Source organism: Balaenoptera borealis (genome assembly GCF_965194805.1).
Source record: "Balaenoptera borealis genome assembly, chromosome: 10".
Classification (NCBI taxonomy): domain Eukaryota; kingdom Metazoa; phylum Chordata; class Mammalia; order Artiodactyla; family Balaenopteridae; genus Balaenoptera; species Balaenoptera borealis.
Window position 1 is genome coordinate 72,609,841 of NC_138874.1, and position 23,362 is coordinate 72,633,202.

The window sequence follows — 23,362 nt, forward strand, 5'->3', positions numbered from 1 at the left end:
TCTTCTCCCTTTGAGATGGCTCGGAGCCACCCACAGGGCCGACGAGCAGCAGCCTGTGTGTCGCGGCTTTTGAAACGCAACACCAGCCTGTCCCACCCCGAGACTTCATTTTTCTACAAATATTGTTTACTTATTAATTATATAGAGGTACTTTTGGAGAGCCTAAACTGTTCCTGATATTTTTCATGAGTCACCTTATTTGATTATACCAAAAAGCCCTTACAAAATGGGAACGATCATACTCATTTTACAGGTAAGGAAACCAAGGCTTCGAGTAGAAGTTTGCTCGAGTTTAGACAGTGTATAAGTGGATGGCCAAGGATTGGAATGGGTCTTTTTGGCTCCAAAGTCTCGTGATTTTCAACACACCCCCTTGTTTCTCTTTAGTAATGATCTCTCCTGGTTCTCATTTCTTACAGCCAACCTCCTCCTCCGCCAACCTAACCTGTGCTGGGTCACCCGATCTCCTCTCTTCTCTCCGGGCCCTCGTTTGCCTGCAGAACTCCTTCAGTCTAATGGCTTCAGATACCATCTGTAGGTGCTGAAGACTTCCTAACCGGTAACTCCAGTCCAACCTTGGGGTGCAAATATTACTGAACTCTAGACTTATATATCCAGTTATAACTTATAACTTACTTATATAACTCAGTGCCATTTGCATGTGTGATGGACATCCCGAACCTAACATACCCCCAGATGAACTTCTGATATTCACCTAACCTGTTCCTTCATCAGTCTTCATCCCGACAGTTGGCAATTCCAACTTTCCAATTGCTCAGGTCAAAAATCTTGATGTCACTGTTGTTTCTTTTTTCACCCCAAACCCAAATCCAAGCCATCTATAATTCTGTTGGCTCGATCTTCAAAATATATCCAGAATTGAGCCACTATCAACACCTCCACTGCTATAAGCTCCACCAAGCTGCTGTTATCTCCTGTCTGGATTATTGCATTGGCTTCCTCACTGGTCTCCCTATGTCTACTCACAGACCCAGAGTGATCTTCTTAAAACCCAAGTCAGATCATGTCATTCATTTTGTTCATAATCCTCCAAAGGCTTCCCATGTTATTAGAGCAAAAGCTCATGGCCTCACAGTGGCACACAAAGCTGTCATGATCTGTCTCTTGTTCTTTGTTATCTCTGTAGTGCTAAGAACAGTGCTCAGAAGGTAGCAGGCACTCAGCAAGTATTTGTTGAATGAATGAATTTATAAGATGCTTCTTTACAAAGTGCTTTTACATCTATTCTCTGGTCATTCATCTTTATAGCCTTGCAAAGCAGGGATCCTCGTATCCATCTTAAAGAGCAGTAAAATAGGGCTGAGAGGGAAACTTGCCTGAAGTACACAGCGAGTTGATGGCACAGGCCAGACTAGATCAGAGGTTCAGATATCAAGCTGGAGCTTTCTGCTCTGCAGATGGCAAAGCGTGAAACTGACTAAGGCCTGGACGGGGAATGTCAGCTCAGTTATCTAGATGATAGCTGGACTGTTGTAAAGATTAAATAAGATGATGTAAGGCACTTAGCACAATGCCTAACACATAAGAAATATGAGGCATTGTTATTTTATTATTAAATTGTTATAAGTGGTTGATGCTGGTGGCCGGAGGGGGTAGGCGTAGGGGACAATGGTCAAAGATAGTTTAGGAAAAGTTTCAAGAACAAAAATGACCTGATGGAACTGTTTGCTCTATGTACATTAAAATAATAAAAATGTATTCAAAAAATTTTATTAGTAAGAGAGTTACTAGTTAAAACTAACTTCATGTCCCACGTAAAGGTGGATTATCCCTTTTGCCTGTACCTAAAAACAAATGGGCCAGCTACAGAGGCCCAGAGGTGTGTAGGTTAGAGAAGTAGGGAATTGGGTAAAGAAAGATGAAATTTAAAAAGGAGAGAGACAAAAGTCAGGAAATACAGGGCTATGGGTGGCCAAGAGTGGACAGAGTAGGAGGTAAGGGTGGAGAGGGGCAAGAGATAGAAAAGGTTATGGGGTGGGGAAGGGAGGAAGAATAAAAGGTAAAAGGAAAAAAGAGAGGGAGAGAAAACAGGCAGGGTTTTATGCCCTCAGTTTATTCATTAGTGTAATAATAGCCAACACTTAGTGAGTGCTTATTATGTTCTAGGCACTGTTTGAAGCAGTGGCAGTGCCTCATTCAATATTCCTGTGGTATGTCTGCTCTTGAGCATTTGCTCTACCCTTCTTGGATTTAACGTCCCTGCTTAATCCTGTGTGACTTTCATTGTCTTCTGGTTAACGATAGCCCATCCCACTGATGTTGACTTTACATGTGAGTAGCATTGGCTAACTGCATGTGTGTGGACACAAAGTATAGCCCATCCCAGAAGAAGCTTTGGGTCACTATGTTTCTGCCACCACTCTGTTCTTCCCCTCTGCCTCAAGAATAATATGTCCCACGTAGGGGCTGCTCCTTCAGCCTTCAGCCCAGGATGAAAGGCATGTGGAGCAGAGCCACGTAAGCCCACTTGGAGCCACCTGCAGTCACATGTAACAGGCCAGAGAAGTAAACACTCTTGTTGTAGCCACTATTTTTGTTGTTATTTGTTACTACAGCAAAGCTAATATACCTTTCACAATCTCAAGAGATAGGAATTGTTATAATCCTCATATTACAGATGAGAAAATGGAGGCAAGTAACTTGCCTAAGGCCACAGGTGGCAGACAGTTTGGGTCCAGAGCCTATGCTCTTAACCTCTACCTAGCAGTATCTCTCAAATAGAATTCCAGGTTATTTTTAAACAAATTAAATTATTGAAATTGGTCACACTTGATATTTACAAAACAGAAAGCCGAAAGGGGGGAGGGAAAAGGAGGGAGGTACAGTCAGGGTAGCAAAGATAGGCTGTGTTCTCGTAATAGCACATCTTTCTGGGAGAACTGGGTCAAGAGAGGCCAGATCCCTTAATGGCTGGGGCTCCTCTGGGAAATGGCTCACAGTGGGGTCCAGTGTGTCCCTGAGCCCAGTTGTATTTGAAGGGCTCATTCTAGGAAGAAGAGGCTTCTGGGCTGAGAACAGTCTTGGCAAGACAGCTTCCTTTTACTACGGCTTTGTCCCTTGCACCCCACTCCCTTGCAGACAGACAGAGACACACACCAAAAAGCACTGTCTCAACAGGGAGCACTGCTGCCTTGGGTCTGCATTTGGCAACAGTGCAAAAGAAGCCGGTCACATGTGTGGCCCAAGGGCCAAGTGCAGTAAGGAGCGGTCTATCTCCCATGAAGGGCCCCTGAACAAGGGTCCTGTCCACCAAGCCTGAGACTTTGCTTTTTGTTTCCTTTGGGTTCTCTGGGAAAGGAAACTCTGGGAATTCCCATTCCTGAGTTTGCAGAAAACATCTCTGTTAAAAGTCCAGCCAGGAGGGAGCAGAGCCCCACCCGAATGCTGGAAGTCCAAGGGCAGGTCAGCAGCTGGCTTTCTCCCAGACAATCACAGATCATGGGGGCTAAATACAGCACGTGCACTTGCTGTTTTTACATTTGGAAAGGCTTGAGTCTGACTGCCTTTCCTGCCCGATCATGGCTGAGGGACTGAGGGGCAGGGAGGCTGCTGCCCAGCAGGGCACCTGACAAAAATATCCCACTGCTGCTTTGCAGCTGCAGGGCACCTGTATCCTGCCCACATGGGCACATTGTGTATTGCCAGCTTCTCCGCAGATCACCTGATCAGACAGGATAAGCCTCGTGCTTTGTTTCCCTAGGATTAAGGGGCCAGATGTATCCTGGGTGAACGAACGGCTTTATTTTAACAGTGGGAAGGTCTTTAATCCATTTTCTGGAAAACAGGTAGCATATGGTTATCACCATGGGAAAAACAAGCTGTTTTTTGATTCCTTCTGGTAATTTGCTCTGGGCAAATCACCCTGTTTTTCCTGAGTTCAGATCTTCTTTTGCAATCATGTTGATTTTATCCTGTGTTTATTATTTTCCCTGGTTCCGGAGGCCTGACCTGGGAAGACCGTCCTGTTTTAAGAGAGGACGCTCATCACAGGAATCTTCACTTTTTCTTTGGATACATTTACTACCTGCGATACCAGTGAGTTAAGCAACATATGACAAATAATCTAAGCTCTGTGGAGAGAGGCACATGGAATTCCCATACAAACCATCAGGAAACCGCAGAGCCAAACAGAGAAAGTCTGAAATTGTGGTGTCAGGGTGAGCTGAATTAGCAGCTTTTCAAATTGCCTCTGAAAAGCAAGTAGTGTTGATAAAAAGTTTTGTAATCCCTCAGATGATTGCAGAAGTGCACAGGCATACCTTGTTTTATTGTGCTTTGCTTTATAGTGCTTCACAGGTATTGCATTTTTTTTTTTTTAATTGAAGGTTTGTGGCAACCCTGCATTGAATAAATCTATTGGTGCCATTTTTCCAATAACCTTTGCTCACTTTGTGTCTCTGTGTCACATTTTGGTAATTCTCACTGTGGACAAAAAAAATGTAGCCAGCCATTTAAGTAAACAAGAAATGATGGTGCTATCAAGACATCAGCCACTGCAGTCACTCCAAGGGGTGCACCCTGAGGGCAATTTAGGATGGAGAAAAACAGGATACTGGCCCTAGATAGTTAAGATGCCTATCTAAGGAATAATTTTAATGAACCCAGACTCTTGCATCTTCCCATACACCAAAAGGCACTAAAATCATTAACGTGAGACTTCTGCTTTTTGTGATCAGCAGTCATCTTTCAGTGTTCAACTACATGTTTGGCTTTTTTTTTTTTTAAGCAAAAACTCCTGCATATCTTGATTCCTCCCTTACCTCTTTGGAACAGTTCCTCAGAGCTGTCTGACAGGCTGTGTCATGGGATATAGTTCTCAGTAAGGTCCCCAAATAAAACATAACTCACAAATTTTAGGTTGTGTGTGTTTTTTTCAGTTGACATCACAATTTGCAAGCCTTTCATTATTATTATATTTGTTATGGTGATCTATGATCAATAATCTTTGATGTTACTCTTGCAAAAAGATTACGACTTGGCTCAGATGATTGTTAGCATTTTTTAGCAATAAAGTATTTTAAAATTAAGGTACGTACATTGTTTTTTTAGACATAATGCTATTGTACACTTAATAGACTATAGTAGGGCATAAACGTAACTTTTATATGCACTGGGAAACCAATTTGTGTGACTCACTTTATTGTGGTATTTGCTTTATTGCAGTGGCCTGGAACCAACCCTGCAACATCTCTGAGGTATGTCTGTACATTTTCCCTTTTTTTGTACAACTTGTTAGTGATTTCTTAGCTATGTTATTCAGAAGTTAGTTTTGATAATTCTATTTCACAAGTGACACGTATCAAGACAGGCCTTAAATGAAGTAATATTGTAACAACTGAAAGAAAACAAAACAAAACAAAAAACCCCAAAAGCAAAACTGGGGATGTTTACAGAGGGTTTCTTCATCTGATGGCTTCCCATGTGCCAAGCCCTGTCTGCTCCAGGGCTGGCAGGCCTCTTCAGGCTAGAATGTCACACACACTCTCTTAGGCAAGTTGGGCTCAGTCTTGGGCCTCCTTCCAGGGACCTTCACCATCTCTCTGCCCTGCTGGTCCCCTGACCATCCAGGGTGTGTGGCCTGCTTCTCCCAGGTCTTGTCTGAGACCCCTGAACACAGGGCACAGCATGGCTCTGTCTTTGTCCCTCTAGGGCTGAGCACAGGTCTGGCACAAGGCGGTCCCTCAATTACTGCTGAACAATGGACAACAGTTGTCCTTGACCTGAGCTTATAAATAGGGTCTGGGAGCTATTTCACTGTTTTACTGAGGAGCCCTGTTTGAGTCGTTCTCTACCCTCCCCTAGACCCCGTCACCGTGCCCCGCCCCCAGCCCTGCAAGATTCCCGAGGTCCTCCTGATGCTGGGACTCTGCGATTCGGGGTGACCCTTGTGCATGTTGTCCAGGCTGTCCACAGACCCCCACCAATGACTCCTCTGTGCCCTGCAGCTGCCTCTGTCCTCAGGCCCCACACCAGCCCCAAGAATGTGCCCGGAAAGGAAGGAGTCATGTCAGTGTCATGAGCCGTGGGCTGTGGCTCAGCTTTGGCTCTTCTGCCAAACTTGGCCACGCGTACTGTGGGACAGGAGTGTCAGAGGTTAGAGCAGAGGGTCAGGGTGGACACACACAAGCAAAAAAAAGAAGCTTGGACCTAACTCCTTCAGTTCAATACAGCACACCTTTATTGAGTACCCAGCTGCCAAACTGTGCTGCCAAAGGCAAGCAGAGACAGCAGAAACTACAGCGGACCTCCCCTGGGCATCTCTGCGCCTGCCTCTGTGCACATGGCGCCAGGTTGGGGCAATCCTGTTGTGAAGTTCACCCTGAACGGTGGGTTCTATTGGCACGGCTGCTCCCAGGCTCTGTTCTTTATGGGCGCTGCACAAGGCACCGAGGGAATCTCCCTCATACTGAATTTCTATATTTGGGAGACTTTATAGTTTTTCCCTTTAAATTCACTATCCATGGGCCCCAGTGGGAGAATGTGGTCTCCAGTTTGCTCTGTTTTGGACAGACACCTTACGTGACCAATGTAAACTGTTACATAATTTTTGCAAATGCCTTCTTGTTCATTCCAGAAGTTTTCCATCAGCTGAAAAACCCAAATTGTTCTGTATCTGGCCCCAGGGAATTCAAAGCCCTTTCTCCTCAAACAGACATTTTTCCCTTGGTGGCCCTTTGATGGGAAGTATTGAGAGGGGAGGAATGCACACCCAGAGAGGGCAGGAGGCACACAGGTGTCCGAGGAGAGCAGCAACGGGGCAGAGCGCGGCCTTCCCAAGCCACTGCCAGCAGTCCCTGGACAGCTCCCGGACTCGCACGCACCCTGGCAGCGTCCTTTCAATGCCACGCGGGTCACCTCCTCAATGTGATCAAATTGACATGTTTCTTGCAGCGAGCTCCTTATAAGAATCCCTTCAGGTCTTGCTGAGGAAGCTCAGAGTGAGTGCTGCAGAGAGAAGGTGGGCTGCTGGTGGTCTTACTCCCAGTCTGACCTCTGCTGCCGGGGCACGGGGCTATGTGAGGCTCATGGAGTGACATCAGAGGCTTGAGGGCCAGGGACGCCATGGTGAAGTGCTGGCTGGGAGCATCGCACATCCCATACCCGCTGGCAGCCCTTGCTTTACCCAGCGGAGTTTCTGAGCGGCAGCATGAGACAAGGGCAGCCGGGGGTCTAGTGGTTCACGTGTTTGACGAGGATAAGGGCTTGTGGTTCTGGGCTGGACACTGGGAGAGCAGACGGAGCCCACGCCCTGGAAACAAGGTCATGTTCTGCTCTCCTGAGCAGGAGAGGTGTGGAGTGAACAGGACTGGCCATGCTGTCCAGCTACATAAGTGGCCCACGTCACAGCTTCAGGGCTGCTCACGGCCCAGGCCAGTCTCACACGCAGACCCCACCCAGCAAGTTCCTGGCTCCTCAGGCTTAGGTCTGGGCACTGTGAGTGCTCAGCTTGGAGCCAAGAGCCAGGGACGTGGGATTCATGCTACCTGGGCAGGTGGACAGGTGGAAACACGGGTGCCGGATTCCTCAGCCAGTGTGACCAATCTGTGTGACAATCAGGGCCCGGCCGCCAGTGCTCAGAGTGCGCTGGCTGCTGGGGGCTTCGGAGGAGGCAGGTGCTGGTGGGCTACTTGGCCTCCACCAGCTGCTCCAGGCGCTGTAGCATCGTCAGACGCAGGGCTTGGAACCTGGAGGGAGACACAGCCAAGAGGACTCACTGATACTGGAGGGGACAGGGAGGGGGGGAGCAAGGGAGCACATAGATGCTGGGCCCAGAGACCCACGGCTCCTGACCGGCTGATTAGTGGCCACTATCTCTCCTCTGTCAGGAGAGGGAAAAGCCAGGCCCACATCCCACAAGACCACTGGCTTCGAGGAGTAGTCAAACAGGGCTGCAGACCCTGTCAAGCTTCAAAGCAGAATGATCTTTCTATTCCAAAGATTCTCCAGTACAGGATATGGGGATATATGTATATGTATAGCTGATTCACTTTGTTATAAAGCAGAAACTAACACACCACTGTAAAGCAATTATACTCCAATAAAGATGTTAAAAAAAAAAAAAAAAAAAAAGATTCTCCAGTACAGACAGGAGTGTGCTGGAGTATACAGGGCGGCAAAGTAGGGATCAGGAAGCCTGCGTTCAAGCCCCGGCTCTGCAGTCACGTGATGCTGCCTCCTTCCTTATCTCAGGCCACTGTTTCCTCTCTGTACATTGAACAGGCTGACCAGGTGACCCTCAAGTCCCTTCTAGCCACGGTGACACTGCTGACTGCATGTAGACTGTTTCCTCTGATCGAGGTCTCTGCTGACTGCCTGAATGGGCCCTGACTGCACACATAGAAGCCTTTCTAAGAATCACTCAGCCAGATGCCAGAATCGGAACCAGTCCCCTGACCGCGGGCCCTCACAGCAGCCTCTCTCCTTCCCTTCCTAAGAGGGACTCTGGGACCGAGCTTCCCCTGCAGAGGGAGAGACAGATCACTGGGATGTGCAACCTGGCTGACCTCACACAGCCGGGCCCTGATGTAGCTTCCCCAGGGGCCAGCAGGTAACACCTGCTCACCTTTCCATTGAACTGGTCCCCTGCACCTGCAAACATCAGCTGGTGCAGGCAGTTCCAATAACTGCTGCTTTGGGGCAGGCCTAGAATTCCGGCTAGCGTGAAGGGCCCAGACGAGGCTGAAGGTGCACAAGGAGGCCTCCTCTCGGTTGCTCCTCCAGAGCAATGTCACCAGCAGAACACACAACCCTGGTCCAGGGCCCACCCGTGCTCCTGCCTGACTCTCCTGGGCACTTTTCAGCAGCTTGTGCCTGTCCTGTGCTGGTGAGATTGCCAAGGCTAGATGAGTGGTCTGGGCTGCATCCCCCTATTTTGGCAGGCTGTCACCCCAGCTTGGTGTCACTGTCGAGCAAGGGGCCAGAGGGCGGTGCTGGCGAGCCAGGGTTAGCAGGTGTCCCCGAGCTGCGTGAGGACACCTGGCGCACCTGGAGGACAGAGGTCTCCCAGCCCCGGGCCTGCGTGCTCGGCCCTGCAGACTTGCCCTGACGTTCAGTACCCACGACTGGCTCTTTAAGTGCTGCTTACTTCATGGTCAGTTTGATTATTTCTCTTTCCTCCTCTTCTTTTAATTTTTCAACAAAACTGTCCAGCACCGGCATTTCAAACTTAATGTACTGAGCGACCTAGAAAATCCAAGAACATTTTAACGTGTTTTAAATTAGAAGCCAAAAGTGTGTTTTCTTTTCCTCGTGGCTTCCATAGCGGCCGATTCAGCAAGGTCTTAAATCCAAGGAAGAGGCTGTCCTGTTTTCCTCCCACCCCCAACACTGCTCTGTGTGTACCAGGATGGGAGGATGTAGCCCATTCTTACCTCAAAGGCAACTATGATCCCTGGGAGGAAAGATTAAGCTGAATTTTAGGAAGAGCATTCAATAGTGAGTGGAGTCACACTGGGTGTTCTCTGGGGGTGGGGTGGAGACGGTGGGAATGCCATTGTTTTTAACAATGGAGTGAAACTACACTCGTCTGTGAATGGCTCAAGGGATACAGGGTCACTGGGCCTTCTCCTTGGGGTCCACACCCTATAGGCCTTTTCTGGGCAGGGAGTTTGGAAATGTGCCCATTGCCCAGTCAGGACTCAGGCTGTCCTGAGACACAGACCTCCATAGGGTCCCTTCCATAAGCCCTAGTTAGGCCCTAGTTAAGGAGCCCTTGTTGTGGGTCTTTAATGCAATGACAACAAAACACGCTCCAATGAAGGAAAAGATTTTATCTGTCTGAGGGGGAAAGGCCAGGCCATGGTTTTCTAAGACCCAACTTCTTATCTCCCCTGAGCCAGCTGACGCATCTGGCGGTGGCTGACAGGAAGAAGAAGGGCTGAAAGCAATCCTGTACCGGCCCTCCAGAACGGCGTGGGGCCCTGGAAGCATCGCCCAAGAGGGCTCTGCCCAAGGTCACCTTAAGAGCCCTTGGGAGTCCGCCATGCTGTCCCCCAGCCCCTAACTCAGGAGCAGGCATCCCCGAGCCTCAGCCCTCACTCACATCGTGGGGGACTTCCTCGCCCAAGTCAGCTTCCATCAGGAATATCCTGGCGATCTTCTCACAGGGCCCGTGCAGGATTCTGGAAATCAGCGGGTACTCAGAGTCTTTTAATTTTGTCCTCTCTGAAAAAGAAGGTGGTGGACAAAATTCATGGCATCTCTGCGTCTCTTTGTTCCAGGACAGGAACGTAATGGAAGACAGATGTCCAGGGGGCCTGGCAACACTGCCAGGTGTTGTGTGATGGACATTGCCCTGATGATGTGTGATCATGTCCTTCGGTGAAGGCCCAGCTCAGAGAGGGACAGTGGCTGAAGGAGCGGGGGATGGGGAAGTGGACTTGGGGAGGCCAGGCCTGCTCAGTTATCAGACCTGGGCTGTGCAGCACTGGACATAGGGCCATGCAGTACAAGTTCTGCAACAGCAGTTCTCAGTGGGCGAGGGGCTTCTGATCCATCTTGAAGACACAGATGCGCATTCCTCCCCGCTCCCTGCTGAACCTACTGGAGAGAGCGGCTTACCATGTGGTTTTGGTGGGATTCTGAAAGGGATGACAGTGTGCCTGGATTTGGGCCCGGGAGGGGTGCTCGTGGTGGGGGCATAGCATGTCCCAAGGCCAGGAGGGCACCTGCCCCGTGCCCGCTGCACAAGCCAGCCCAGCCCTCGGAGAAGGAGCACAGCTGGTGAGCTTGCCAAATGGACAGGGACTTTTGTTTTTATGATCGGGAAGCAAAGGCAGACACTTACCCCCAGACTCGTGAACGATGTAGAGTGCAAACTCACTGGGACCATTTTCCACCTGCACAGGTAGTAACAGGAAGTCAGACCACAGCTCTTCCAGACAGGAGAGACAGAAAGGGACCCCTGGTGGTAACCACATCCTCAGTGCCACACACACAAATCCCCAGGCACCCTCCCCTCTCTCTGCTTAAATTCCCAGAGATGCCAGCTCAGCTGAGGAAACCTGGGTCATCCTTCTAGCCAGGAGCCATGGCTTTCCCCAGCCCCCTCCCGCAACGAGACAGCAAACCACCAGCAACTGGGGCAGGGCCATCTGTGGGCAGACTTACTCGGAACTTGTTCAGCAGCAGGGTGAGCACCTGCAGGGTGGTCATGGTGCTGTTGACTCTCACGTTGGTCATGGACCCATAGGCGGGAGTAAATACGGAGGTCTGTACGGGAAGGGGGAGGCAGTTCAGGGCAAGTCCAGAGGGGACACGGGGCTGACATCACGCAGGGTCTGGGCATACTGTCGGCCAGATGGTGCTGAGCAGGCTTCAGCAGCAGGCAAACCTGGGCTTCAGGAACACCTGCGTCTATCCATCCACAAAGATCCACACACAAGCTGTGCCCACATCTGGGCACGCGCAGGGAAGCTGTAACAACCCACATCTTACAGAGGCCTCTAAGAAAGATGCCTACAAAGCTTTAAGGTCCAGCTCTCTGGATTCCAGGAACCAGGGCCGTAGAAGTAACTCACAAGGGGTTGGGGGAACCAGTCTCTCCTTCACTCTTTCTGTCGATCAAATCACTAAGTGTCTGCTCATCCTAAGGCTGAACGTTCTCAAATCTGTCCACTCCTCTCCATTCTCCCAGCGGTGCCTGAGGTGAGGCCCTCTGTTCATACTGCATCAGCTTCTCAACACTCCCCTTCCAGTCTCCGCCCTTCCAATCCATTACCCACACTGTTGGCCAGCGGAACAACCTTTCAGAAATTCTGCAACTCAAAGTGTGTTCTGGACCAGCTGTGTCAGCATACAGTCTCAGGCCCCCCCAGTCCAGACTCCTGGATCAAAATCTGCATTTGAGGAAAATGCCCCGTGATGCTATCTGTAGGGTACACTTTGAGAAGTACTGTCTTACAGCATGTCCCACAGCCTAGACAGTGCCATCCGTGGCTCCTCTCATGTTATGCACATGTGATACATGGTTCCCTCCCAAGTACCCTGTGCTCTAGCCACATGGCTTCTGCACAGTTATGGGGGCCCGTGACATTCTCATAGGTATCTTGCCTTTGTTTATGAGACACCATCCATGAAAGTCAACCAGGGCATTGCCTGAGGCTTATTAAGTCCTCAATGATCACTAGCTAGGTAGTAAACCTGCTAAACACTTTATATATAATCTTTGATTTAATTCTCACAACAGCCCTTAGAAGTACCTGTCACTAGTCCCCTTTTCTTAGGAAAGACATGGAAGCTTGGACAGGTTAAGTGGCTTGTCAGCATCACCCATCTAGAAAGGGCAGAGCTGCCCCAAACCCCATGCTTCACCACTGTGCCACAGGGGCCTCCCTGCGTGTCCGACTTCCGTGTGGGTAAGCTCCTCCTTGCTTTCCAAATTCCAATTCACACATTCCTCCTGTATGGCCCTAGCTCTGCTTTTCCCAGTAGGGTCTCGGGGTGCGTGAGGGACTTGTTCAGTGTCCGCAGCTGGTCCCCGAGTACCAGAGCCAGACTCAGACTGGGACCTGCCTTCTGCACAGCTGAAATGTAGAATGCCTCTGGGTGATACAGAAAGCCAGCCTAGGTTTTCAGTTTCTAAGAAATATGGAATACAGAAGTCAGGCTATTTCTAGGAGAAGAAAGGTCATGTCAATAAGACATTGTTAGTGTTTCTTCTGCCTGAAGTCTTTTCTCAAGAAGATACCAACCAACTCCAAGTAGGAACGAGGGTACCGTGGCTGTTTTCCCATCTCTAACCACAATGGTTTTCCCTTCACAGAACACATTTGAATCTAACAGGCCAGGGCAAAGCAGTGAAAACAAGTACTAAGTTTTACCCAGTCTGGAAATCAAGCCAACATTACTGTGAATAAGAACACTTTTGGAAAATAATTGAGTGAAGCAATAGTGCACAGTTCTAAGAAATAAAACCTGGAATAACAACCCCAGGAAGTTAATTCTAGGAATTTTTTTTTTTTTTAATTGTTGCCTGTGACTCAAGTACTTTGTTGCCTGATTTCTAGGGACAGATTCTGAATGCACGTAGGGCAGGGCGAAAAAGAGGGAGCCCCTTACTCATCCAGGAGATGTGAATCAACTGTCCAACATGCCTAAGACACTAGTTCCTGTCCTGGAAGGTACTCAATTTGCCTGGAAGAATGGGTCTACATTTCGGCACAGGTAAATCTGTGACTGGGGGAAAATCTGCCCTTACTGGGGCCTGAATGGGTAGTGTATCGAGTGTTGGGCTGGCTGGCTAAGAAGCCCTTCTTGGCAGGATGGCTCCAATGGACATGAAAGGCTGTGATGAAAGCCCTCACTGTTCATTTGTTCATTTCAAAGGCTACAGAGTGCTCAGACATCTCCGTGTCCCTGTGACATTTGCAATGACTAACGTAAGATTTAATGTGCCCAACACACCTCTTAGAGATGACTCCCTTAGAGTAGAGGTGAATGTACTGAAGATAAACCCCGCTATTTGGTACCTTGAGTCATGGAGCAAAAAGCTCCTTTTTAGGAATGTAGAACTAGAAAGAGCCTAAACCCATGCAAATAGTCTTTCTAAATTTTTGAGTAATCCCTTAAAATAGCATATCAATATATATTCAAATATTAGCAAATGGTACTTGACACTTTAAGGACAAAACCTCTTTGGAACAAGATTTAAAGAATACCCAAGTCAGATGGTGGGTTCTCTGGCTAATCTAGACATTCTTAATCTCTGTTTAACTTCAGCCCTGCCTCCCCCTCCCTCTCTCAGGAAACTACTCTCAAATAGTCGTGGGTTTTCCTGGATTTAGTAAAGATAACCTATTGTCCCTCATTAACACTCACTGCAAACCTAGCAGGGAGTGGAGGGAGGTCCTGATGGTGAAGCAGGGTCCTTTCAGCCTGCCTTGCTGAATTCTTCATCCCAAAGTGCAGGGCACCCCAAGAGTGGCTTGAATGGCTCCCAGCAGACCTCACCTGGGGGACTGTTCTTCAGATCTGACCCTGAGACCTCCCTTTGCCCAGGCTCCCCTCCCCCTCCCATGAGTCATCACCTATCAAGAAGGCAGCTGCTTAACCTAAAAACCTTGGCTTCCAATTTCCCAATGCTGCAGGATGTGGCTGTGTTACCAGGACACTCCCCATCTAGGGCCTCACCCAAACTGCCACTCGTGCCATTTATAGTAACAATCAACTTCTCCTTTTACAGTTTGGTTTGTTTACGGAATGATGTCATCTGGGGAAGGAGCTCTTTTTCCTGAGGTCAGTACAATACATACTTGGACAAAAGGCTAAGTGCTGGGAATCAGGAGCAGCGTGGGTTCTCTGGGACACAGACACACGTGCTCCTGGGCACACCTCAACCTAGTTGCCTTAATCTACCAAGTGAAAATGACAGTAGGGGACATGACGTTCCCATATCAACTGAGCTTGGGTGGAAACCTCATAGAAAATTGCCTTATTAAAAGTGAATTTGGCATCACTTTCCAAATATCCATGCAACTTTTGAGAATGAATTGACAGTGAGTGTGTGATGGAAAAAATACAGGCTTTGGGGCCATGAAGTGGAGTGATATTTTGATGTGGCTTTGGGCAAGATAGTTCTCCTCCTGAGCCCGTTTCTCCATCAGGACAGGGGCATGACCACATCTGCACACAGGGCCATGGTGAAGGTGAATTCCGGCATGACCACCACGGAGGCCGGCCTACAGAAGGCCCAGTGGTTACACCCGTGCTTGGGGCTGTTCCCTGTGGCCTCAGCCTCAGGGCCCGGGAGAGAGGCCAGGCTGGGACATCACCTTGTGGTTGTAAAAGTGCCCGTTGATAGAGAACCGATGTCGCCGGATCCTCTGGGCCTCACCGGGGGCGCGGCACCTGGGCCGCCTCTGGATCACACAGGCTGCATCGCTCTTGGTCCTCATAAGCTGTGGGGTCTCCTCGTCCTCCTCCATGGGCTCTGTGGTGAGAAGTGGATGAGGGGGTCAGGCTGGGGTGAGGGCGGTGGTGACAGAACCGCTCCCGTGGTGGTCCCGAGTGTGGAGCGTGGCTCCCTGTTGCACTGGGCTACAGCAGACGGCGATGTGACCACTGTCCCTGTGACGGAGGCTGGGGTCCAGCCTGGGTGATGCCCACTTTACAGACGGGAAAGGTGACCCCCAGACAGGATAACCTGTGTCACCGTGCCGCATGGCCATAAGCCTCTGGGCCTCTGTCTCCAGGGATCCAGAGCAGGACTTTGACAGCCCCAGCCCTGTCCTCTGGGACAAGCCCTTCACTGAGTGCAAGGGGAGGGCGCAGAGAGGACAGACACACAGGTACGGATCCCGGCGTGTGGGGAAGAGGTCCCAGATGCCTGCAAGGCCAGGGGGGAGCCGCACCCTCTGCTGGTGTTCTCTCCTTTCTATAAGGGTGCACGTTGCAGGGACTCAGGCAAACTACATCACCTCTGCAAGCCTCTGATTCCTTTTCCCTAGGTGAGGAGTCGATAAGAAAGCCTCTCCCGGGTTGAGGAGGGATCTAGCAGGGGCTGCTCCTGAAGGGTAACAAGCCATTCTTTGCTACTCCACAAAGCTGATATTCAGAGACGGTGGTCATGAGCTAACCCCTCCCTTCCTTCCCACCCCAGATGAGCAGGACAGGGTCCTGGGCAGCTCGAGGCCCCACTGACCTGAGCTGTCTCTGGAACTCTCCTCCCTGGGTCCGGCCTGAGCACTTGGTTCCTGGGCAGTGACTCTGCCATCCTGAAGAGGTGGCTCCTTTCTGAAAAGAGACAATCGTGGTGCTCAGAGGGCTGCAGGCAGAGAAAAGTAGCTCAGGTCAAAGAGAAGAGGCTGGCTGCCTTTGTGGACAGGACACAGGCAAGAATCAGGGCAGGCAGAGCTGAGGCCAGGATTTCATATTAAGTCAACGTAAAAGATTAAAAGAAAAGCAAAGGATCGCCCCAGTGTCTGCTGGAAGGAGACGGAGTCTGTTCTGAAGACCCGGTGTCCTGTGCTGGGCGCCGTTGCCTGGACACAGGGACACACACAGTGCCCAGGCGCTGCTGGGTGCTGGGCTGAGGCAGCTGGCATCTGTGGCCACGTGCCGAGGGGGCTCTCTGGGCTGCCTTCAGGCCTGCGGGGGTCGGGCAGCAGCAACCTCGAGGGGGCCAACCTCCAGGCCTCTGAGCAGCGTGGTCTCCAAGCCAGGGCAGCTGGTGCTGGGCTGGAGAAGGAATGGGCGTGATGGGAAGTAGCCACACGGTGAGCAGGAGCCTGCAAGGAGCAGACAGAGCGTCCCGCCCAATGCTGAGAGGCCTCTGAGGGCCCTTGTCCGAGACTGCTCGTGGGACCACTTCTACCCTCCTCTCTAAGGAGCCCATCCAAACTCGAAGCTCTAAGTCTGTGCAGCTCAAAATTTGCTATGAGTGACCAGGGATACCTGGGGACGCCCCAGGGGCGTCAGTGTGTTAAGGGCTCTCAGAGAAGCAACTTTAAATTTCTGAAGGGGAAAATGTTTTGAATTTCTGACTCTTAGAAGGATTTATTACATGCAGAAGCAAGCAAAACGCAGCAGCAAACTGCCTGTCTACGGGGCGGGGTGGGAAGAGGCAAACGTCCATTAAAACGATAAGGCAGGTAGAAAACCATTTCATCCTGATCAAAACATTCTTCTGATATTTAAATAACTCTGATATTAAATTCTGATAAATTTATAAAAATAAATTCTGATATTGAAATAAAAGCAGAGCAGTAGGAGGCTACAATTGTGTGCGTTTTTAACATAGAACAGGAGATGCTGAGATGCTTAGCTTGCAGAGGGTGTCGGAAGCCCCCCACCTAGAGCCCTCTCTCTCTTACAGGCAAGGAAAGTTTGAGAAGTACAGCCAGAGGTGAGGGGAGCCTGGAACGTTCTCCAAGAGGGAGGTGACTTGGTTGTCATGGAGAAGGACCATCTGGGGGTGAGGCTGCAGGTTGGCAGGTGAGGTCATGGGCTGAGGCTGTCACGGGGTGACAGGGATGAGTTTGGGTTATCCTGCCATGCTCCTGCCCCAAATGGGAATGGGGCTAGGCTGAGATCAACTTCCCCCGCCCCCGACACCCCAAACGATACTTTTGGGTTGAACAGGTGTCACGGAGACCACCTGGCCCCGCCCCACCCGGCCTGGTACTCACGGGCATCCTGGTGCCCAGGAGGCAGAGGAGAGGTGCATGCGCTCCCTGTCATCCTGTATCTGGAGCCGGATGGGCCGCCTCAGTCCCCAGGAGATGTTGAGGAGCCCCTCGATGATCAGAGCCCCTTCTTCCTGTGGGGATCCACACGGGTCAGCCTCTTCCCCCAGAGCAGCCGCACTCAGGGGTCACTGCCCACCATCCCCACCCCCCCTCAGGACTCAGCCCCTGCCCACGGGACTCACCGTGCACTCAGGCCTCCCCAGACACGCCCTCTCCTCCCTGGCGTCCTGTCCTCCTTTGGGGGAAGGCCCACGAACTTCTATGTGCTCCAAGGCACGCGGCCCGGGGCCGAGAGGAAGCCTGAGGCGTGCCCTTCCACCGCCCGGGTGCAGGGTCTGGGACAGGGCGGCTGAGTCAGGTGTCCCACAGGAACGCGGCCGCTGTCTGGCAGGCACGTCCACAGAGCGGCAAGGAAACACGTTCCAGGGAAGCGCGGCTGTGCAGACACCAGTGCAACACAGGGCACCTCTCCACCCACTGCTGCACCTGGGCAGGGGACCCACGGTCAGCTGGCCCTCCTGGGCATGTGCCGAGGGCACTGGATCCCATGCCCACGAGAGCAGAGGTGGACTAGGACAGTCCCCACACTGTTCCCATTAGTGGCCTGAACCCACCCCCAGATTTCCAAGCTGCCTTCTTTCCTGAGGGCCAGTCTTGCTTTCCTCACCACCTGGGATATGGACAGTCCCACGTCCCACCACTGGCACACACGTTCGGAATATTTACAACAGCTCCCAGCCCGCGTCCCCGACCAGCCTTCATTTCCCAAGGTCTGCAGATGGCATGGCCACTCCCCTGCCACCAACCCTGAGGTCCTAATCGACAGAGTCCTCCAGAGGCAGCCTCAGCCAGCTCCCACGTGCTCCCCTCAAGGCCTTGATTCTGTTCCTCTGACCTAGTTCCGGCTCCTGTATAAGCGCTACCACCTCCAGGCTCCCTGTGTCCAGCCTCATCACTCCCGCACGTGTGCCTGGCCAGGCTGCTTTGTCTGCACCCTCAGAGCACCTGCCAGAAACCTTCTCAGCTTCACGCTTCCACAGAGTCTAGGTCTTCCCAGCTATGTGCTCCTAATCTGCTTTGATACTGGTCTTTTGGCAATGAACTTAAATCGTCATTCTCCCAAAGCCATCTCAAGCACCATTTTAGATTCACAAATGCCATTTCTTTCTCCTTGCTGACATCAAAAGCCCTGTGAGAAGAGGGACCTTGTGGGAAATGTCATAGCCCTGGCAGTGCTCACAGAGGTGTCCTGCAGTGCCGATTTCATGGTTAGTTAGTGATAGTTTAAAACACCCTGCCATACACAGAGAAAATATTTCTCCTCTGTTCAAGTTTATCAAAAATACACATAGCTTTCTGGAATGGCCTTGCACTATTTGCTAAAAAAGAAAACAAACAACAACAACAAAAAAACCCAGAGCTAGTTTTGATAACCACTGATGCTACACAGGCACAGATATGTAACTAAAGATATGTAACTGTATGTATGTAATATGTAACAGATATGTAACTGTAAAGGAAAGACTAGATTGATCCACTGGAGTTAAAGGTCCCGTGGGGATAGTAAGAAAACCCAAAGTGGGGTTCAGGTCTTTGTTTTCAGACTTAGCTTCAGATGCCTCTGTCAGATGTTGACGGGTCGCTGGAGAGAGCCTCTGCCCCACCAGGTACACATCTCGGTGTGTTCGTTCGTGGACATGTTTATTCATGGACACCAGCCCCATGATGGACTCTGGGTGGAGGAGATGAAGCAGACACAGCCCCAGACCCTTTGATGCCCTGGGGGCACTGCTGGGGCAGGGGCAGCAAGGCTGGACATACTGAGGCCAGACCTCCAAAGTTGCTGTATGAAGGCTCTGGGGACCTTGCCATGAAGAAGGAGGCAGGGGGACTTGCTCTGGGGAAGCGAGGGGCTGAGGCAGAGCTGCTGCCTCTGAGGTCAGGGTTAAGCTATGCTGGGAACCAGCTGGCCTGATGTGACTCAGGCCTGGTGTCCCTGCATAAGCGGCACGGGTGTGCCCAATCTGAGCCCCCTAGCACTGCTCTACTGCCCCCCAGCCTGGCCCCATCAGAATGGAGGGGAGGCCCTGTCAGCCTGCAGCTTTCTCTGATCAAATCAGAGAAGCCCAAAGTAGAGAAGAGGGACCTCCAGGGCAGCCCTCACCAGGCAGGTGGGGAAGTAACAGGACGAGAACACAGGTCCCGGGGCCTGGACTTTCTACAGGTTGGGAAATCAACCTGGGCCTTCTAATTCTATCCCAGTCAACACTTCCCTCCTCAGTTCAGCCTATTGGCTTATTTGCTAATTGCTAATGAATTCAAAGAGAGCCAGAGAAACAGACAAAGGCTCTACAGAAGCATCCAGATGGAAGAGCCATCGAGGTGGGAATTGCTATGTTTAACTGACATCCTGATCACGGGTTGGCCCCATGCCTTGGCCCACGAGAAATACTCTAGCCAGAATGCATGAACTTGGGACTGCCAGCTCCTCCCGCTTGCCTCGGCATCTAGGGTCTGTCCAACAATCAGACTTCCGGCCTGAGCTTCTGTCTCAGTGACTTGCTTTCCATCCCCTGCCTGTGGGAACAAGACAGGTACCTTCCAGGTGGGCCCACGGCTAGGTGGATGACGTGAGGTCTGAGAAGGGTATGGTGCTGGCTCTCTACAAGAGCTTTCCCAGGGTCACCTGCCTCTCCCTCAGCTGCCTCCTGTGCTGACACACTCACCCCTGGACACTAGCAGAGGCCTCCCAACACTGGCCAGATGCTCCTCGGTCTCCCTGTTAGCTGCCCTTTAGCCCACGCACAGCGGCAAAGTCAATCCTTCAAAGCAGAAGCCAGACTCTTGCACCCTTGTTCAAATCCTGCAGTGTCTGTCCATCGCCTTCGGAGGGAAACCCAGTGTCCATGCCAAACCCAGTGACTTCTCCCCACCTGGGCCAGTCATATGGGCCCCTGGCTGTCCCCTGCCCAGCAGGCTCTTGTCACAGTGGCTTTGCACATGCTGCTCCTCCACTGGGAACACACGACCCTCATTTGTTCAGCTCTCTGCTCAATGTCCCCTCTTAAGAGAGGACCCTCCTGACCCCTCGACCACAGTGCAGCTGGCCTTTTCTTTGCAGCTGTAATCAGTACCCAACATCACAGCACCCATCCACTGAGTACTTAATTCTTTCCCTCACTAACAGCTAAGCTCTAGGACGCAATGATTTGTTCACTGCTTACGTTCTCTGTACCTAGAACAGTCACTGGTGCACAGGAGTACTAATTAGACACCTGGGGAACAAAGAAATAAACCAATTATCATTTGTAAGCACCACATCTGGGAAGCAGCAAGACCAGGACCCTGCAGGCTGCCCCTGGTCCCAGAAGAAGGTGGGCACATCCCAACTCCCAGCAGGCCCAGGGAGCCTGGCCTTAGCCGCCTCCAGGCTGAGCCCTGCGTCGCTGTGTCTGGCAGGGTCCCTCACAAGTGCAGGCCCAGGGCTCTGCAAGAGCTAGCACCGGGCCAGAGTGTCCTGGGGTTGCAGGGTACTAGTGTAAGGTGTAGTGGGGAACACTTCTAGGCGGAGGTGGCAGACCCTAGGGCTGCCTGTGGGAGCCCAGTGGAGCCCCCTGCCTCTCCCAGTGGCCACCCCACCCCTGCCCTGCAGAGTAAACATTCCCAGAATGCCCCACAGGCGCAAAGGCTTGCTCCAAGCTGGCAGCTGGGCCAGGCCCCGCCCGCCAAGCTGTTTTCCTCTGAGAGCCTTCCTGAGAACTGCTATTTTTGGCCCGTGTGACAGTAATTGATTGCTGGTGGAAAGGTATAAAAGCAGCTGCCAGGCCCCGAGGTTCGCCAGACAGCTCAGGGAGGATTCCACTCTGGACAGTGGCACATCGTCCAGAGGCCGTAGCACTTCTTCCTCGTCGCCCTCCTCCCAGCAATCTGACGCCGGACACAGGGCTCCAACTGCTGGACCCCGATCCCTCTGCCCTGAGCTTCCTGGGGGCTTTCTGTGGACTTCCTTGCTCATCCAGCTCCCCTGCTACCCCCAGACCTCCTCAGCTACAGGTAAGAGAGAGCAACTGCCCTCTGGTCTGCGGTAAAGCAAAAAGGCGTTGGGTATCTTTGAAGCAGTTCTCAGCCTGGGACGCGCACAGCCTCACTGCGGGTTAGAGACCAGGACGCAGCTAACTGCTGTAACAACAGCTGCGGAGGGCTTTATACTCATAATGGAATTTCCCATGAGGTGTCATTCCACAAGTTTTTCCCAACGCCCTTGAGAGGTGTATTTTTAACCCCATTTTATGGATGAGTGAGTGGAAGCTTGGAGAGGTGACTGTGCCAAAGGACTCCGTGTCAGGAACTGCTAAGTTTGGTTTTAAACCCAGGTTTCCTCTGACTCCAGTCCGTGAGGCTGGGTTCTCTGATTTGTACGGGTTCTTGAACAACAGTAATGATAGGATCTTAAGTAATGTTAGCACGAAGAGCCCAGGAGTTCGAGCCTGGTCTTGGATCTGCAGACTTTAAACTGCTCTCAGGCATGTGATTCACCCAGGCAGCCTCAGGTGGGGAGGGGACACAGGAAGGGTGTCAGGATGGCACACTAGTCCCTCACCCCACTCCTCTGTCAACCAACAGGTTGCTGCTTCCTTGTGGCCGGCAGCCATGAGGTCCCGGCTTTTGCTTTCCGTGGCCCACCTGCCCACAATTCGGGAGACCTTGGAGGAGATGCTGCCCAGTGGGTCTGGAGAGGACCCCCCCGCCTCCCCTAGCCTGGATGACTACGTGAAGTCCATCTGTCAGCTGGCGCAGCCCACCTCAGTGCCGGATGAGGCTGCAGCCAGGGTCCGACCCAGGAGACCCCACCGGCCAGCCCGTTCCCGTGAGAAGAGCTGCACCCCTGGGTCCCTACAGGACATCACCACCCGCTTCAGTGGCCAGCAGCCCACACTGCCCGGGGCCAGCACTGTGGACCCCCTGGACTGGCTCTTTGGGGAGTCTCAGGAAAATCGGCCAAGTGGGAGGGACATGCCAAGGAGGACTGGATCCTCTGCTGACCCCTGGGCTTCATGCAGACAGACGGACAGTGGCAAGGCCCGGGGGGCCCCCAGAGGGAGGCTGAGTGATGTCAGGGCTCCGGGGCACTCTCTGCTGAGACTGCAGAGGGACTGGCACCAGTGCTCCCAGGCTTCTGGGCTACCTGGCCAGGATGCAGTTTCCCCAACAAGCCCCCGTCCCAGCAGCGTCCTTAGAACTCTCTATTTGCACCTCCCCGTGATCCATGAACTCTGACTCCTCCCCAATAAAGACTTCTGCAAATAACATACAGGTCTGCGTCGCCTCTCCACCCTCTCCCTCCCCCCACCCCGGGTGGGCACCGCCGCTGGCAGGTCTCTGGGAGGGAAGTGCCTCTCTGTAGAGGCTCCCTGCTTTGGCAACTCATAGTGAGACCCCTGCTCCGAATAAGAGCCTATCTCACATGCTGTGGCAATCGATACGCATCCTGTTTGCACTGCTCCTAACTGGCTGATCACCTCGGGCAAGTTATTTTAACATCTCTTCCTTGGTTTTCTCACCGGTAAAATGGGGGTAATTAATGGGACCTGCCTCCTAGGTTGTGCTGATGAGTAAATGGGCTAAAACGCGCACACACCCTGGCGCGCGTGTCACAAGCCCACACATGGAGTAGCTGTTGTTTACGTGGTTGCCTCACAGGTGGGGAAATGAGTAGGTGGGGGGAGAGGAGAAGCAAAGGCCGCAGCCCCGGTGGTTTCAGAGCCAGGCCCTGGGCACTCACAAGTCAGCCCCTTGGCTCCCCACACCCCTGCTCCCCCCAAGAGGCCCATGAGCAAACAGGGGGTCTCAGCAAATGCACCTGCTGTGTTTCGGGGGACTTGTCACTGGGCCACCCGTGGGTACCTCAGTGGCTCCACCTCACAGGTCCTGTTGTGTCGTGGGCAGCGTTTTCCCCACGCTGACGGCCAAGACAGAACCTGCACCAGCTCAGCCTGCAGGGCACCAAACGACTGGAGCAGGTGGCCCTGTGCCCGCCCATCCCCACCCTTACCTGCCTCCACCCAGGGGCCACTTATCCGTGGGGCAAAGTGCAGGGTGTTGTCCAGGTGCCCTGCTGTTGGGCAAGTTCAGGGGCCAGGGCCTCACCCCACATG

At 51.9% G+C, this 23,362-nt stretch overlaps 2 protein-coding genes and 1 long non-coding RNA gene across 16 annotated transcripts in view; 2 read left to right on the plus strand and 1 right to left on the minus strand.

Moving 5' to 3' along the window:
• Nucleotides 1-115: 115 nt before the first annotated feature.
• On the plus strand, nucleotides 116-21,118 carry LOC309604703. 13 transcript variants are annotated; one of them, XR_014230966.1, is made up of 7 exons: nucleotides 116-253; nucleotides 420-534; nucleotides 5,185-5,216; nucleotides 13,029-13,185; nucleotides 14,204-14,256; nucleotides 16,835-16,953; nucleotides 20,992-21,118. It is a non-coding gene; the product is annotated as an uncharacterized lncRNA (long non-coding RNA). The 13 variants fall into 13 exon arrangements; XR_014230967.1 differs by lacking the exon at nucleotides 20,992-21,118 and adding an exon at nucleotides 17,101-17,115 and having other exon boundaries at nucleotides 420-559; XR_014230968.1 differs by lacking the exons at nucleotides 16,835-16,953; nucleotides 20,992-21,118 and adding exons at nucleotides 15,468-15,533; nucleotides 15,620-15,634 and having other exon boundaries at nucleotides 420-559.
• RASSF4 (Ras association domain family member 4) overlaps nucleotides 6,177-23,362 on the minus strand; it is a 33,603-nt gene continuing 16,417 nt past the window's right edge. For both annotated transcript variants that reach the window (XM_082339609.1, XM_082339610.1), the window contains exons 4-11: nucleotides 17,148-17,278; nucleotides 15,662-15,753; nucleotides 14,793-14,950; nucleotides 11,131-11,232; nucleotides 10,808-10,859; nucleotides 10,064-10,185; nucleotides 9,107-9,204; nucleotides 6,177-7,706 (exon numbers count right to left, since the gene is read on the minus strand). In XM_082339609.1, coding sequence (XP_082195735.1) covers nucleotides 7,646-7,706; nucleotides 9,107-9,204; nucleotides 10,064-10,185; nucleotides 10,808-10,859; nucleotides 11,131-11,232; nucleotides 14,793-14,950; nucleotides 15,662-15,753; nucleotides 17,148-17,278 — 816 coding nt within the window. In that variant the 3' untranslated portion in view covers nucleotides 6,177-7,645. The remainder of the gene's footprint in view (nucleotides 7,707-9,106; nucleotides 9,205-10,063; nucleotides 10,186-10,807; nucleotides 10,860-11,130; nucleotides 11,233-14,792; nucleotides 14,951-15,661; nucleotides 15,754-17,147; nucleotides 17,279-23,362) is intronic.
• DEPP1 (DEPP autophagy regulator 1) lies at nucleotides 21,043-22,514 on the plus strand. The gene is made up of 2 exons (XM_082339675.1): nucleotides 21,043-21,260; nucleotides 21,831-22,514. The coding sequence occupies exon 2, from the start codon at nucleotides 21,858-21,860 to the stop codon at nucleotides 22,482-22,484; it is 627 nt and encodes a 208-aa protein (XP_082195801.1). The 5' UTR covers nucleotides 21,043-21,260; nucleotides 21,831-21,857; the 3' UTR covers nucleotides 22,485-22,514.